Source organism: Stylophora pistillata, chromosome 7 (assembly GCF_964205215.1).
Source record: "Stylophora pistillata chromosome 7, jaStyPist1.2, whole genome shotgun sequence".
NCBI classification, from domain to species: domain Eukaryota; kingdom Metazoa; phylum Cnidaria; class Anthozoa; order Scleractinia; family Pocilloporidae; genus Stylophora; species Stylophora pistillata.
The window spans coordinates 3247726-3265411 of NC_142525.1; the positions used below are offsets into that span (position 1 = coordinate 3247726).

At 40.0% G+C, this 17686-nt stretch overlaps 1 protein-coding gene across 2 annotated transcripts; it reads right to left on the bottom strand.

Annotated features, from left to right (window-relative positions):
- Nucleotides 1-2103: 2103 nt before the first annotated feature.
- Nucleotides 2104-17504, bottom strand: LOC111342971 (DNA excision repair protein ERCC-5). 2 transcript variants are annotated; one of them, XM_088726793.1, is made up of 15 exons: nucleotides 17193-17504; nucleotides 15131-15306; nucleotides 14361-14476; nucleotides 13408-13500; nucleotides 12104-12167; nucleotides 11870-12004; nucleotides 9111-10526; nucleotides 8640-8759; nucleotides 7791-8004; nucleotides 7265-7333; nucleotides 6445-6520; nucleotides 5930-5996; nucleotides 4866-4990; nucleotides 4147-4231; nucleotides 2104-3059 (listed from the first exon to the last, which is right to left on the bottom strand). In XM_088726793.1, exons 1-15 carry the CDS (start codon nucleotides 17278-17280, stop codon nucleotides 2286-2288), a joined length of 3618 nt encoding a protein of 1205 aa, XP_088582919.1. In that variant the 5' UTR covers nucleotides 17281-17504; the 3' UTR covers nucleotides 2104-2285. The 2 variants fall into 2 exon arrangements, with proteins under 2 accessions (XP_088582919.1, XP_088582920.1); XM_088726794.1 differs by lacking the exon at nucleotides 17193-17504 and having other exon boundaries at nucleotides 15126-15250.
- Between the last annotated feature and the right edge of the window lie 182 nt (nucleotides 17505-17686).

The following is a 17686-nucleotide window of genomic DNA, read 5'->3' on the forward strand; positions in this document are numbered from 1 at the left end:
TTGAACTTCGTCCTCCTTGTTTGCAAAGGATGTTTTGCTCCAGCTTCGGGCAAAGAATGCTGCTTCTTTACGTTGGAATGAAAATGAAAACCTTCACTTTTTGGTCCGTTTTCAGACGAAGAAGGCGAAGTCGGAGACTCCGGTTCGGCGGCGCACGATCCACGGTCGGCAGAATTTGCCCGTTCATACATCCTCCTTCTTTGCGCACGGCGGATGTAGGACAACATCGTTGCTTAACGCTTCAGCAACGGAAAGACTAGACGATCTTGCTTTTGTAGCTCTGTGAAAATTGATATAATATCGTATTGCGAATAATCACAAGTTATGTTTTGGGTAGAAAGTTTGACTTTATGAATAATAATGAAGGAAAAAAGAATAAAATCCTTATATGGTCATTCTTGAGGTTATTAGTATTCAAAACACGGTCACTTGCAAGTGAAATAAATTTGCACGGACGACCTTGAATGCTTCTCTTTCTCAAAAGAGAAAAAAGCAGTTGAACGGTCACGAGAAACTTTGAATCAATACCATACGAAAGCCATAGAAACGTGACGACCACAGCGTAGAGAGAATTAAGAAACAAAGTAAAAACAAATTTAAAAATTTAAAAGTTCTCGTTCTGACACAAGTTTGCGTATTAGGGACATGTTTGCGTTCAAAAGCGATATCAAGCCACTTTTTTTTCCCCAAGGTTTTTTTTTCTCAATTCGGATAGCTCTTGGCTAGCGGCGGATGATTATAATTAATTTGAGAGCGTATAACCCATCGCTTTGAAAGCAAATGGGCTGGATAATAGTTTCCACCTGTTTTGTTCTATCAAACACGCACAAAACTTCATTTTGCAAATCGATCCACAGGGTTTTTCGATAAAAAAGTAATCGCCTAAGAAAATTTCATGTCCTGAGAATTCAAATATCTATATTTTCTTGATATGCTATGCACTTTCGTGTTTCTTCAACTGATCAAGATGCATCGCGTTTTCACGAGTGCCAACTCATCAAACCAACAAACCTTTCAAGTACTTAAAGAAAAATTTATTTTAAAGAGTTATTTAGGGTTGGAGGGTATTCGGTTTCCTTAAAACTCCATTTAGCATGAAGATTCTTCCTCATTTATCAGCTGAAAAGAGGCAGATTGCTTTATCCGTGCCACTGTAATCAATACTTTTACTTCATGTGTTTTATCAAATGAAATTTTTATCTTAGTCTGTAACTTCCAAGTTGCCAATACGAGTTGGAATTTCTTTAAAAAAGAAAACAAAGAGAACAAAAAAAAGGATAGACTGAAAATCTAAAAAATGTCGTTTAAGAACAAGTTTTCGCAAGGACATGTCTGCGAAACAAGCGAGAGCTACTTATAAGTGTGCAACAGGAAACAAGATTGAAACGATTGCTGTCTTGTCGAATTGAAAATTTGTACACGACGATGTTATTGAAGATGGGACAGTCCTTAAAATCACACACCATCGTACGTCATTTCTATGATAAAGAAAATTGCTCCCATCAAGATACAAGGAAAAATCAGTTATATTGGGCTATGACCGAAATAAAATAAAGGCAGATAGTCTATGAGAATCGATATCTAAATGTTGAGAATTAAAGCGCGTGAAAACGTAAGTTAAATTTGAATAACTTGTTATGCGACGGGGTGTGAAAGCTTTACAAAAACTGAATCGAATGTGCTCTTTTTTTAATACATTAACGCGGTTCAGTTGTCACAAGAGACATCACACAACACTGTCCGTATAAACGTTGTTGTTTTTAAGCTGGTTTCATTAAATATTGGAAGTCCGGTGTTATATATCATCTAAAAAAATGTACGATATTAGTACGCAGGCTAAAAAGCCAATGGCATTCTCTGCTGAGAATCCTACCACAGAAGAACACCTCCCGAAGAAATAACTTTTTCGCGTGTTTTCCTTTTCTTGTCACGAGTTTGTCTTAGTGAAAATTGCATAAACTACTCGACATTTTGAATTTCTCGTGCGGGACACTTGCGGAGTACATACACCACATTTTGAATTTGTTCTCTGGGTATCATGAGTCTGCTGCGGTAAAACATCGCAGTAACTAATCTGGAATTTTTTTTTTTTTGATTAATTATTTGTTTGTTTGTTTGTTTTTATTTTTGGTTAAGCAATAAATAAATTATGAAATAAATAATGCATCTCTATTTTCCTATAGCTTAATGTTTTAATAAATATATCGTTCGTGAGAGGTACATATTAAAGGTATCGGACTGTTTGTAGATTAAACATCTGCTGAAAACGAAATTGACTGCAGGGGTCATTTTCCTCGTCTAGATACCCGCCCCCTAGGCCTGACACTTGCCCTCCCCCTCCCCCGGGCAAATACGGACACGGGGTTGGGTCCGGCATAAAAGTTCTCATCAAAATCCTCGCTGTCTGTTGTGTCCGACGTAGAATCATCATCCTCGGCACTGCATCTTGCGTCGTTTTTCTTCCTGTTAGCTGCAGGACTTTGCTGTTTTCTTCTCTTTTTGTCATTTTCAGGAACTTGATCAACAAGTGTTTCTTTTTCAGTGTCAGCTGATGTCGAAGATCGACTGCGGGTTTTCCGGGGCCTTACCTTGTTCTCCTGAGAGAGTTGTTTCCTCGTTACCTGATTGGACGACTGTGCAGCAACTGACAACTTTAAATCATCATTCGCCTTCTCCCTTTCCCGCGTTTTCCCTCGACCGCGCCCACGACCTCTTTTTCTTCCCGAAGAGCGGGTTACCGCGAAGGCGCATGCGCTATCTCCATCGACATCCTTTTTCGCACGCTTGGCGTCGGCTTCGATATCATGTTTACTTGCGCTCTTCTTTGTCGAGAGGGTTCTTTTTTTATCATTTAGCTCCGGATTATGATTTGTCTTTTTACTTGAAATTTCACCCGTATGTTGTTTTTGCTTCTTGTTATTTTCCACTCTGTCCTCACCGTCGCTGCTGCCACTTGGTGGATTAAATTTCCGATTCAACACTCGTTTGATTCGTTTGCTTTTGATTGTTCTTGTTTCTTGAAACTTTACCTCGAAATAATCGCTTATTTTCATCTGGGTCTACCCAAAAAGAATCACAAATATTAATGTTACCGTGTGACGAAAAAAAGTGTATAAACAACGGTTTCTTCTATGATCTTAACCTCCAGTAAAAACAAAAACAATAACAAAAACCAAAAAGAGATAAACCAACATCAAAGAAATATCAGCTTTAACGCCATGGCTTTCAAAAAACAGTGGCCGGTTGTTCGAGAGGCTAGCGTTTATCAATGGCTAAAAGTTTCCCTTTGTGTATTTTTTTTTGCCTTCTAAAAAATAATACTTAGAGTAGGGGATTTAGCGGGGAGGAGGGGGATATTAACCCCGAGTCAACTAAACCCTCTTGTGTGTAGTACGTGACTTAACATGGAAAACGTAACGCAACGTTAATAAAAAACGTTATAAAAAAATACTTAGAGTAGGGGATTTAGCGGGGAGGAGGGGGATATTAACCCCGAGTCAACTAAACCCTCTTGTGTGTAGTACGTGACACCGCCTCCCGGTTAGCTTTACACCGCCTCCCGGTTAGCTCAATGGATAGACCGCTGGACTGTTGTGCGGGAGGTCGAGGGTTCGAGCCCCGGCCGGACCAACACTCAGGGTCTTAAAATAATTGAGAAGAATTTGCTACCTTTCTATAACATCAAGAAATGGTTAGATATTCTAGTCTTCTCGGATAGGGACGAATAAATGGAGGTCCCGTCTCCTGCAGGGTTGGGGTAGGAGACGTTAATTTCCCACACACGAGATTACTGTGTGATGGATGTCCTCCCCTGGGGTGGGATGGGTGGGATATAGGGCGCACTTAATTTGGAGCCTCGCTCTGTTGTGCGACCCTCACCACACTCTGGTGAAAGTGATTAAATGACTTAACATGGAAAACGTAACGCAACGTTAGCTAAATGTAAGAGGTAATCGCACATTCGTTACAAATCTTCATATCGACTGTCGGCAAACCTCTTGTTACTCTTCGTGACCATATTAGCACTATACCAATGTCTGCACAGCATAGCGAACCTGACAGCCACAGTTTGGAATTTTTTTTCAATTACTGGACCACAATTGATGACACATAACGATACGACTTTGAAGCTTGAGACAAACCCACCTCATTTTTGTTGATTTGTTTCAACACGGGCAGGAGAAGTTCATCTGTTCTGGCCGAAGACCAACCAAACTTGTCCGAAGCGAACGTAAGCGTGTTAAGGAATAATAAACATCTGTCGCACTCCTTTTATAGAAGGGCATTTTCGTAAGAGACTTGCTTGTGTGAACCCGTTTTACACGGCAAGTAACACTGACGCGAAATAAAATCCGTAAATGGAAAAAGCCTGATTATATATGAAAAATTTCTAATTCTACAGGCCAATGATGTTTAAATGCTTGATTGCGGGACAGTTTGAAAGTCTTAAATGTTTATAGATTGGTAGCTTAAAGGGTAAATTTTGCCATTCTGCAATTTTCTTCCGGGGTTTTGTCAAGTTTCTCTAACAGTTTACCAGTATCCATCTACACTGCGAGACGTTACCCACTCCCTCTCGGCTCTTCTCATGGGGTTTTGTCAAGTTTCTCTAACAGTTTACCAGTATCCATCTACACTGTGAGAGTAATAACTGGCTTAGCATCCCAAACCAAACTAACCCACCCTGAGAGAAAACCTAGAGACTAGCGCACTTCTGTATCTCCCATGATGACGACCTCTCCGGCCCCCCTTCCCCTCCCCTAAAAAAAAACAAAAACAAAAACAAAAAAAAAAATGAAAAAAAAAAAATGAAAAAACGGCAAAAGCTAGCTTCAAGAAAATTGCTGGTCAAAAATGGAGGATATAATCTAAGTGAATGCAGGTCTGGCTTCCCCCATTCAAATTGCTCCGTTGACTCGTCAACGACAGGATGTAAATAAGCTTCGTACACCTCCTCGGCTGGAAAATCACTCGGTAATTCCACAGATCTCTACCAGAAAAAAAAGGTAGGAAGGGGGTAAATGCAAAAAATTTTTTTGAGAAAAAGTAGCTTTGAAAGATTAGGAACAAAAACTGGAACGAAAAGAGAAGAGGAAAGAGAAGAAAAATTAAAAGAAAGAAAAAGGCAAGGAAAAGAGAAAATGTAAAGAGAAGAGAAGAAAACAAAAAGAAGAATCAAGGCATCATCCTTTCATTTCTTGCCGGATGAAATACGCTCAACGGCAATTCTTAAGGAATTTAAGTCGACAATGCCGTAAGAGAGCTACAATTGTAATGTACAGTCCATTAAGACCTTCTAACCGTTATAATTTTAAGAGTTAGTATCGTTTACTTAATTAAAGTAGTTGGAAAGTTAGTAATAAGTCGTTCTATAACACTTTCATCGGCATATAAGCATTTTCTGCTTGGGGCCTAATCAGCTTCATCAACCCGAGTTGAAATAAAGGCTGATAGTTTCGAAAGAAACTGTTTGGGGCTGCGTCAGTGGGGGTAACGAAATAATTTGGATATATCAACAAGGTTGAAATGGTAAATTGGCCACCGTAACGATTACAAAAGCTGACGTTTCGAGCGTTAGCCCTTCGTCGGAGCGTTTCGAGTTGAAATGAAGTGACTTACTTACAGTCAACTTACCCATGTCAAGGGGTAACAACGAAACACGAATGTGTTTGAAGCGTTCTGCTCAGATATTACATCCGACGGATGGAATATGGATGTATTAGCTATAAATGGCAGACAAATTTCGTGCAGGAGAACATATGAGGGCGACGTCAATTTGAAGGGAAAGGAAGATGTGAACACGACTCAGCTCCAACGATAACATGAAGGAGCCAACAGCACTGTAAGGTGTGTATCACCCTTAACGCGTGTTATTCCTTCAGATTTACCCCCAAGACTAATCTCGCTCTAGTCCGATTTAATCTCTTACCATTTTCCTCTTGACTTTGGTTTCTTGAGGATGTTTGGTGCGCTTTTTTACCTCTTCGTGCCACAATCTGCAAAAGATTCGTTCGTCCTTTCAAGAAATCTTTCTTTCACACTGGCGACATGTCACCCAATTTAACATCTCCTGAAAGTGTTTCGGAAGACTCAAGAACGTGTTTTTTTTTTTTTTTTCTCTACTTGTATTAAAATTAGGGGCACCAGCTAACCAAAGATAAATGCGTTATTGACCAAGCGTGAGGTAAAGATGTTTGGATATTGGCGGAGCTCCTTTTTGCGTTTTTTATGAACCGAGATGAAGTCGAGCTTTTAACGATCCCATCGCCGATACTGTCCAACCCTTATTAACCTCTTTGTAAGTTTGCTCCAAGCAATTTTCTTTCTTGAGCAAGACCGAAGCGGGTCATCCCGAGCGGGTGAGATGGGTAGCCAATCAGAACACAGGATTCGCTTCATATTGCCCGCGAGCACTGCCAGCGATATAATAATAGATCCACTTACTTGAACTTCTTCAGTCCCTCAAGGCCTTCGCCTGAAAATTCGTGAAGAAGTTCTATCGCTCCAACTGTTCCAACACCTGATTGAAATATACATTAAAAAATAGCTAAAATACAAATTAAACGGGGCTGTAATTCTCTATCAGTAAACCTAGAGGAAATTTCAAAAGCCAAGTAAGGATTATCACTTTAACTTCTAGATTTCATGTTACCGTGCCGTTTGTTCTACGATACAATTTCAGTACCTGCATTGATGGCAGTTTTTTTTTTCTAAAACTGATGCAGCAATCCTATATAAATATGTTTGAATTATTATTAATTATTATTATTAATAGAGAGATCAAGCGATGCGTTTACGTGAAACGGCAAACGTCAGCTTGCTCTTTCACGTTTCAATTAAAAAAAACGTGAACCTTGCAGTTTAGCTTCGCGTGAGCCCATGTCATGGTGTATTTGAAGGCGCCTTGTTTGACTTACAAGGAATAGTTTTGGCGCCCTTTTCCGGCAATTAACTTCTACTTTATGAGAGCAAACGCAAAACAGGTTACTTTCACGCAGAAACGACAGACCGCTGATGGCAAACGTGAAAAATTGGCGGGAAAAACAAGGTCACGTGGTCACCCTTGCCGTTCACGTTTCACGTGAACGCTGTGCTAAATCTCTCTAATAGATCACAGATGACGTCAAAATAGGCGCATGGGCAAGTCACGAGGTAGAGAAGGGTCGCATTTTTGCCTGTAATGCGGTGAGAACAGTAAAAATATAGGAATAAATAAATAAATAAATAAATAAATAAACATGACGTAAAATAAAGTTGAAGTTACCTGGTACCCCTTCAGTATAGTCACTTCCAGTAATGAAAGCAATGCAGATAAGACTTGAACGGTCCAGAGCTAGAACATAGGAACGGCACAAAATTAATTTCAGCACAGCACAATCAGAGGGGGATGTCCAGAAAACACAATGCAATAGACCACTTTCATAAATGGCTGCCGAATTAATATTCTTTTGTTTAAATTTAAATTTGCCATTCTGGCCTCGTTCTCCAGTACAAAATTCAAAAGATTACCTTATCTCAGGCATCGTCCACACTATGCCGGATAAATTTGAAAACGCAACTTTAGGTGCAAAAAAGGAACAAAAGTTTTCCGTCCACATATGAAAACGGATAATATGTTCTGCGTCCACACTACAGCGTTTTATCGGAGGCAAACGAGGCCAGAGGGGCTAATTTAAATTTAAACAAAAGAATATTAATCCGGCAGCCATTTATGAAAGTGGTCTATCACGAATTATGTTTGACATTCAAAGAAAATAACGCTCCATGGAAGGGAAAATGTCAATACCAACCAAGATTTCTGAGCACTGAATCACTTCCGTACATCTCGACATGCTTGTTCTGGTTAAAGATGTTCTTGTAAACCCGTCTTCCACCAAACAGAAAAATGTCGCTGTCATCTGTGATGGAACCTTCTGTTAAACCCAGTCTATCCAATGCCGCACACTGTGCCTCGGCCTCCATTGGGCTGACAAGATACGGGACACCAAACAACTGAAGAAGTTCCTGGGGGAGGGGAGGGGAGGGGAGGGGAGGGAAGACGACAAACAGTCAATGTTATATCTACTGAGGGAGTAGCGGGTAAACAAAATTTTTAACATCGGTGGCTGGTTAGTAATAAACCCTTTTCAATAAAAGCCACCACATCCAACAAAAAGCAATATGAGTAAATATGCGCCTAAGACATCCATTAGGGTATTGCTTCTCTCCCTGGATGAGGTGCTAGCCCTCCACATTTTAATTCCCTCCCTCCATCCCTGGGTCAGCATTTCTTCAGATTTTCCTGGCACACACGCTGTAATGGTTGCGTTTCTAACTCAAGAACAAAACTTAATGACCCGGCCTGGACTCGAACCCAGATCTCTCCATCCAAAGTGCACCCGTCACAAGGTTACCGGGAACTCTCGCTTAATCCAGTACTACCCAGGCTTAGACGATCAAAATATTTTCGTATAAAAACTTGATGGAAGAGCATTTTTGACTGTTCAGCGCCTCTCTCCACATTGCAGGTAAAAGGCTTCCCACGTTCGATCTAAATCAATCATTTCATCCAATACTTTGCGAAAAATAGGATGTTAAACAAACATGTTTGATCGTCAAGCCATGGTTGTAGATACCAGCATGAATGAGTCAATCCTTACTTGACATTCTGCGAACATTTCGTTGGACACGGAGGCCGCGATGCGGTTCTGTCGAGCTTGTTCCGATGCTAAAGATTTCTGTTCTGCTTCGATATCCAACCGAATGTCTTCCAGCTCTTCCTGGAAACCAAAATTAAGAGGAATATAGTAGGAGAGATGGTACAAATTGAACTCGGTCTTTGATTAAAAGTAGACAAAACATAAACATTCCCTTGAGAATACCTCAAAATTTGATCGTCTCAGGGGACCGGTCATTCTTTATGGTGTGGGAGGGGAGGGAAGGGAGGGTTGAAGGATTTTGGTTGCGTCACAATAAAAGTTACATGTGACCCCCACCACCCCTCATCATTGGCAGTTAACTGGCCGTCAATTTTCCATAGTCCTTCCTTTATTTATACTTTGTTGGCGACAACCGATCCCCCACTACTTCCCCCCTGAAAACCAGGTCTAGCATAATTTTCCTTTTCTTACCACAGTGGCACCTTGCCATTCCACAGGTAGACCAGATGGCCCTGCCACAGGTTCACCAACATCCATTTGAACTTCATTCTTCTCGACAGAATCTTGTTTTTCTTCAACTTGAGCGTCTCTGTTATTAGGATCTTGTTTCGCCACAGGGGCAGTATCTTGAACTTCGTGCTGAACATCTGGAGAAGTGGGACTTTTTCCGTCCTCGACCACTTGAGAAGTGGCATCGCCATTAAGGAAGGGTGTACTTTGAATTTCTGTTCTCTTTTCTTCCTCAGCAATATTAAAAGTAGAATCTGTAATCTTAGTTTCTTGTACGGTATCAGAAGAAGATATAGTTAAATTCTCTAGAGAACCTTCTTCGGGTTTTACGACCCTCACCTCTTCTACTGAATTTGTTTCCGATTCCGATCCACCATCAGAAACAAGCAAATTATCGACAACTTTTCTTTTGCTCTCTGTTTGGTCATCAATGATTAAAGTCGAAGGAGTGTTTGCTGTCTCTTCAAAAACGGAACACTCTGGCTGTCTTTCTGAGATGTTAAAAACTTCGACAGATTCTGGAGAGCGTTGAGCCAGTTCTTTCTCATTTATTTCAGCTACATTAAGGTCATCGCTCGAGGAGGCAATTACATCAGCAGCCGCTTTCTGACGTTTTGAGGCTTTCCATTTGCTCAATAAATCTTCCAGCTCTTTTTTCTTGTCTTTAATCTGAGTAAGTAGCTTGTTATCTTCGTCCGAATCCTCTTCAGAGATCACCAATTTAGCTTCGTGATCGCTTAAGTCATGGAGATTGTCTATTTTAGAACTTTTATAGACGCTTTTTGCGTCTCCACTTCCTGGTAAGAGATTGTCGAATGTCTGGCTTTTTTGTATTAGAGCTTCAATTTTCTTCGTGACATTTTCACCCAGGTTTGCCTCATCGTTCTCAATTCTACCTTTGATTTTTATTAAGGAGAAACTAAAAGCACCACTCTGCGCTTGACAGTTTGAGGGCGAAAGATCCGCTTCTGGAACATCCAGAAATGGCGACAAAATCTCAGAATCGCTGGAACAAAGATCAGCAATTTCAAAGCTTGGAATTTTTCGAGGGGAGACTGGGTTCGGGCGAGGGTCAGTCCAGCTCACTATTTCACCTTCCTGGTCTTCCCGAAAGAAACCACCCTCATCTGAGAAATCTGTCGTTTGCTTTTGCTCTTGTTCATTTCGCTTTATCAGAATGTAGTGTGCCGCGTCTTCTGATAAAATCTTTTGTGATTTAACGGCGCTCTCCTCCCCAACAGTTTCATCAGATACCATCCCCGCAAGTTCCCCTGAGTTTCTTTGGTTCATTTCTTTACGGAGGTCCTCTAGTCGCTGATTCATTTTACCTCGTTTTAAGACTCTTTCCAGTTGAAAACTTGAAAAGTCTGTTGCTTGCTGCAACTCAGAAATTTTCGTTTACAAATTAGCCTAGATAAGCTAAAAAAATTCAACACAAGTACAGTTTGAACGCTATATATTGAAAGGTAAAATGCAGTCCTGTCTTGGCTGAATTTTCGTGTCAAACAAGTAATTGTATGAACCCTTTCATCTGCAGAAGTGATTAACTTGTAACTTCTCCTAACACTTCTAACATTTTATCTTGCAAACAGGTAAGGGGAATAGAAAAGCCTATCAGCGTTCGTGGGGGAGGAAGATTGCGTGACGAGCCCAAAGAACGTCTGCGTAGGAGGCTAATCAGCAAGAGGCTGTTATGTAGTTATAACACCAAATTTTCTAGTCTAATTTAAAAGGAACTGTATGACGGGCCTATTGGAGAAAATCCAGCCATCTGGTTCATACCCTCTGATCTACCACGATCAATGTCGCTATGATTGCAGCCATCACTGCATTCCAAATCATAGATGCCTTTGTCAGTATTATCACCATTATCACAGAACTGTCGTTTGGCTCATTCTTCAAGTGGAAAATAGAACCGTGCATGGCTGTGCAAAGTACTAGTTGATCATAAATGACCCTTCTACACTGTAACATCAATATGCATATTCTCCATTCTACCTATATTCCACACATTTCCTTTGGTACTGACAAGCAAAATTTGTTCAACAATCAAGAGCTCTTTTAGTTGTTGATCATTTCCTTTATTCTCCTGACCTTAATGTGTGATTCAGGGGTGATATTTAGATGCTAGTCCCTATTAGGGGTTCAAAGTTGAAAATGGATTTCATCCTCACAAGGCAAAGTCTCACGACACACAAATTTTCAACAGTATTTGACATGTATAGGCAATCACATGATTTCAAGTGCAATTTGGAATAAAAAAGCATGAGTAAATTTTTTTAAAGACTAACAAAATTGCATGAGCCCGTAGGGCGAGTGCAATTTGTGGTCTTTGAAAAAATTTACAAGTGCTTATTTATTCCAAATTGCATGAGAAAAATCATGTGATTATGTATTAATAATATATGTGAAAAAATACAAGGTAGCTTATCTTAATTGTGCAGAAGAAAAGCACATGCATTACGTGCAAAAATAATTGATTCAAACTCTGCAAGTGACATTGACCTTGACATTGACCTTGACATTGACCTTGACATTGACCTTGACATTGACCTTGACATTGACCAATCATTCTGACCAATCAGAATGTCTGGTTTGTTACTTTCTTTGCACTGAATTAACCCTCTTCTGCACTGAATTTACTCTCTTCTGCACTGAATTACCTGAAAACTGCATTTATCTTAACCAATAAGAAAGATTCAAAACATGCCTTCCCTTACCCTGGGAAGAGTGTTCTTGCTCATCCATATTCTCTCAGCTTTTATATCCTTGATGAGTTCATGTTGTATCTCTGGAGGCAAAGCTTTGAAGTCTTCTGAATCAATATCGATTGCATTAGGAGCCTGAAAAGTTTCCTGACAGAAAGAATAATACAATTATTACGTTTCACAAACTTTTTTATGATTTCAAATTAATCAGAAAATTTGAATTTTGGTCCGACTAAAGGAATATACCTCCAACTGCTGCCTTTGGAACTGTTCTAAGATAGGAACGTCCATGTCTTCATCTTCTGATGAACTAGGGATGAAATCAGAACCAAAATGAACAAATGGTAAACACCACAGCATACACTATTGAGTTATGGATGCATGCAAGAGGTTGCTAAGCATGAAAGAAGCATAAGAGTAGTGCAAGTTGAGTGCTTAGCAAACCTCCCAAGTGCATCCATAACTCAATAGTGTACACTGTGGTTTTTGCCATGTTTTATAACATACTGTCATAACATTGATACATTGTAGCAAAAAAAAGTCCCCTCCAACAAACACTGAAATCCTACATGACCAGCAAAAAGAAGCATGTGGAAACTAATCTTTGCAATTGCTCATATCAGCAGTGTACACCCATGGGCAATTATAACATAACCAAAGTAAAGCGCGTGCTCTGATTGGTCACTTTAGCATCCCCATTTGCCCATGGGTGTACGCTGCTGACGTGAGCAAATGCAAAGACTATTTTTCCACGCGCCCTTGTTTTTTCTGGTCACGTAAGATTTGTTAAATAAAAGGGAACTCTTTAGCTACAATGTATCAATGTTATGTTATAAAACAAATGGTAAACACCAAAGCGTACACTATTGAGTTATGGATGCACTTGGGAGGTTTGCTAAGCACTTAAAAAGCTAGAGTCGCTCTTGGCTATTGCCTCGAGCAACTCTTACGCTTCTTTCATGCTTAGCAACCTCCCATGTGCATCCATAACTCAATAGTGTATGCTATGGTGTTTACGATTTGTTAAATAGTGGACACTAAATTGACCAATCAGAGTGCGTGCTTTACTTTGGTTTAATGTTACAATACACGGCGCTATCAGTGCAAAAGTATTTTTTGAAAGTTGCTGCTTGCCTTTTCACATTATAATAATAATTTCTTTGCATTGTTCCACAACCACAGCTAACATGGATGTTAAAAATATAAAATATTACCAAACATATGAATCAGGCTAAGAGCTTGTCTGCATGTTTGCATAGGCCTTCAAAAATATCTTGGCAAACTTAGAAACATTAAAAACAGCCACAACTCTAACATAACCGGGTTCAAAGGAATCCTCGAGTTTTTCTCAGGGTACTCCCAAAGTAATCAACCTCTAATTTCCCTGACAATGTTAACATACTAAAGAGGGGTCAGCTAATGAACACTGATAGAACATCACCTAAAGGACAGTGCATTGATACAACTGTTTAACATTAAATTCTCACAAATAGCTCAAAAGAAAATGCATAATCATCATTGGGAGAATTCACTTTCAGATCTTTGCCTACCTTTTAGCGTCTGTTATGGCACGGGATGGTAGAGGAGGAAGTTCAAACACATCAGGTTCTCTTGGACTCCTACTTCTTTCAGGGATAGCAGAACTGAAAAAAAAGATACATTACCACAACTAAAAAATGTCTCCAAACTGTTGGAAAATAAACTGTTAAGGAGAAGAATTAAAAAGCTGATGTCCAGAAATCACTTGCTTGATTACCAAACCGTTTTATTTGGTAATAAAAACCACACTTGATAACTTAAGGAAGGTATGCAAATCATCTCTCCCTTGATACAGAACTGATATAAGCTAACATTTCTCTTCATTATAAACTCAGAAAGCAGAAGGCAAAGGCAAAGTGTGTACTCAGTTAGCCTCCTTAGAATGAAGTGACAAGGAGTATCACTAACCCCCCCTGATAAGGAGAAGAATTAAAAAGCTGATGTCCTGATTGTTGAGAAATCACTTGCTCAATTACCAAGCAGTTCAATTGGTAATCAAAACAACACTTGATAAGTTTTTTTGGAAAGTAAAGAAATTCATCTCTCCCCTACAGATAAAAGCTAACATTTCTCTTCATTATAAACTCAGTGGAAGGCAGAAGGCAAAGGCAAAGTCTGAACTGAAGCCTTCTGGGCACCCAGCTAGAACAACTAGGAGTAATACTCCCTCCATCACCCCTGGATGTAACGCTAGCCCATTGTGAGGTTACCCCACCCCCCCTGCATTTCATCAGGCTTCCCTGACAGTCAGCTAGTACCCCTGTCTACTCCAGGGGGGGAGGCACTGTCAGGGAGAGTAGAGTGTTTTGCCCAAGAACACAACAAATTGGCTTGGCCCTGTCTTACACTCATAACTTTTGTCCAGGAATCCAGTGTACTGACCATTAGACAACTGCCTCGCCCACATTATAAACTCAATAAATCAAAATATCTTTAACTACCAACTGAATAGAGTGTAAAGTACCTTTTCCTCTTTGTGACAGTTTCAAGAGCTCTAGTTTTCAGATAATTTTTCATAATCTTTTCTGCAGCTCTTTTTGACTTATGAACAGCTTTAAATCTTTGTTCCTTTCTTGCTGCCTGGTGTTAAAAGACATAAACAGGTAACATTAGCAAGTAATGAGGCCAACTGATGAAACTCTTACAAGGTTTCTCTATTGCTGGCCCTTACCAAGAAGTGTGCTCTTAAGAAACTGATACCAAATAAAGCTAAAAAAATGATTTTTGATCAATTTCAGAGTTACATAGTTTAATTTAATTCAATTGCTTCGCCAACCGGCAGGGACACCGCAACAGCTTGCACCAATTACTGCAGACCCAATAAATCCACCCATCCCAACCCAGGGGAGGACATCCATCACACAGTAATCTCGTGTGTGGGAAATTAACGTCTCCTATCTCAACCCTGCAGGAGACGGGACCTCCATTTATTCGTCTCTATCCGAGAAGACTAGAATATCGAACCATTTCTTGATGTTATAGAAAGGCAGCCAATTCTTCTCAATTATTTTGAGACCCTGAGTGTTGGTCCGGCCGGGGCTCTAACCCTTGACCTCCCGCAGAACAGTCCAGCGCTCTATCCATTGAGCTAACTGGGAGGCGGTTTGCTCAATGGATAGAATATGAAATTTCAGTATAGGAAATTAAATGACACTGACAGGGAAATAGCAAGGAACACTGTTGTTTGCCTGAGAGTGGTGGAAAGAAAAGGGAGAGAAGTTGGTGATACCTTACCAGTGTCTTTTTCTTGAGATGAGGCACTCCACCATCAAATACAAAAACTGGTTTAATCCTGTAATACAACAGTTTACATAATCTACTGAACAAGCCAACAAGATGTGCATTGGGAACTGGATTTCCCTGCTTGTCTCGCATCCCTTTCACAGACTGATTCAAGATCACACTGGCATCTGATTATTCTCATGTTAAGGTATTTTTAGATTGTAACTCATTAGAAATCACTACATGTCGTAGTACTGAGAGATTACTGTCTATCACAGGGCTCTACATTAATGAGTCCTAGCCCACTAGCCACAGACTAATGAGTCCTAGCCAACTAGCAACAGACTAACGAGTCCTAGCCAACTAGCTACAGACTAACGAGTCCTACCCAACTAGCCACAGACTAGTAGAAATTCAGTTTTGGCTCGTGGTTTTCAATTTCCACTACCCAGTTTGGCTAGTATTAAACAAACTGAAATTTTTGTAACATTTAAATTGTCTCTTGCCACTTGGTTAGTAAGTTGAAAAGTTATGTTGAGCCCTGTATCACCTGCACCGCTTTGCAGTTGTCGATTATTAATGGTTTATGTTATTCTCATCAGCACCATTTATCATCATTTTGAGTTTCTACCACAGTGACTGTTCACTTAAGATCAGTTGTAATAATTTAGAGATTTAGCCAAGCCTAAAAGCGGAGCTCCCAAGTTCATAATATTAATGATAACATAAAAGATGTGAATTTGCCAAGACTCGCCTGAGACACCCCTCCCTTCATTTTGATAGTCTCCCCTATCCTACCCGTGCAATCTGAAGGCACGTACGTATGCACTTATGCTCGGTCAGTCACATGACAACCAAACGAAAAGAGGTTGACCATATTCCATGGGTATGGGGCTCTGCTCCACGAGCGCAAAGTGCATGTGAGAGCCCTGCTATCAATGTTCCCCATACTCTCCTCTCTACATTTCATTTGGTACAGACTTGGAAAATTTATTCAACAATCAAAGCTTCTCAAGTTGGCGATCACATTCTAATGATCTTAAGGAATGATTCAAAAGCAATACTGTAAGGAGGAAGTAGATGCTGGTCACTTTTAGCACTTAAAAGGTGTGAGGCGTGAGGTGTGAGGCATGAGGTGTGAGGCGTGAGGTGTGAGGCGTGAGTAGTCCAGTGGTCAGTGCGCTGGTTTTTGGGTCAGATGACCCAGGTTCAAGTCCTGGCTGGGGTTTGACTTTGTGTCCTTGAGCAAGACACTTCACTTACATTGCTTCGTCTTCTCAGATAAAACGTAAAGCCCAAGGTCCTGTCTCTTGCATCTTGCATTAGTTAATTTGGTTAGGCAGGGGACATTAAAGAAACCTCATCACGAGATTACTGTGAGGTGGTCTGGCCTGTTTACTGGGAATTGGGGAGAGGGGGCATCTGTAAAAATTTCTCCTTTGTTGATTGTAAACTATCACAGGCAGTCTGGAAAAGTCTCCCACACAGTGTTGTAAAGCGCATTAGATCATCACATGGTAAATATGCTATAGAAATTGGTAAAATTATTATTATTATCATTATTATTATTATTATTATTATTATTATTATTATTATTATAAATTAAAAGCAATAAGTGCTCACCAGTTCCTACAGACTATACAAAAGTCCAATGCCAGGGTGAAAAAACAAACAAACAAACAAAAAGCATAGCCAAAAAACAAAGAACAGAAAAAAAAAACAAAACAAAATATGAAATAAAGAATTTCTTGAACTAGAGCCAAGAAATTTACTCTTTCAATCCCACGATCTGATCGTCAATACTCCCCTCAAGTTGGTACACATTTCCTTGTAAATAAGTGACAAGAACTTTATGTTGGATCACGATGACAACTTCGACGTGATAAGTCAGAGTACTCTCATTACTTGTTTGTTGGATAATGTATGGATTTTGAAGGGAGAAGTTACATGTTAATCACTTGTTGGTTCGCTAGTGGGTTGACATAAATTCGACACTTAAAGTAGCAAAACAAAAGATCTTGCCAGCTGATTAATCAAAATAACGTAAACAACTAAATAAGGCTTAAAAGGATACCAACTCCGAGTACCTTGTTCTCTAGCGACTCCAGAGTTACAGGCCGTCCAACAGATTCTAAAAGTTTCCAAAGCCCTTTTACCCCCATAATTTAGTTGCATCAAGCGAAAATCGCTCTCTTCGACAAGCCGATATTTCAAGGCTTCAATCGTATTTTGTCATCTAAGATCACCATGACAATTTCAGGTCTTTCTGGCACTTTTAAAATTCGGTCTAGCAGCAACATCAGGCGACTAATAACGTCAAAATTTACATCGAGCTTGAATGACAATTAGTTCCATCACATCCACCATATTGAAAATTCCTGCGCATCCGGATTCGTATGATTTCCGCTGTTTGTTTGCTGGCCTTTAACCTCGCTTTCAAACTTTTTTCCAATCAGAACGAGGTAAATGACGTTTCAAGTGGGCGTCTTGGTGGGAAAATTTCGAATTTTCTAGACCTTATCAGCGTGACATTACGTGGCCACTATGAAAAGAAGTTTTTGGTTTCGT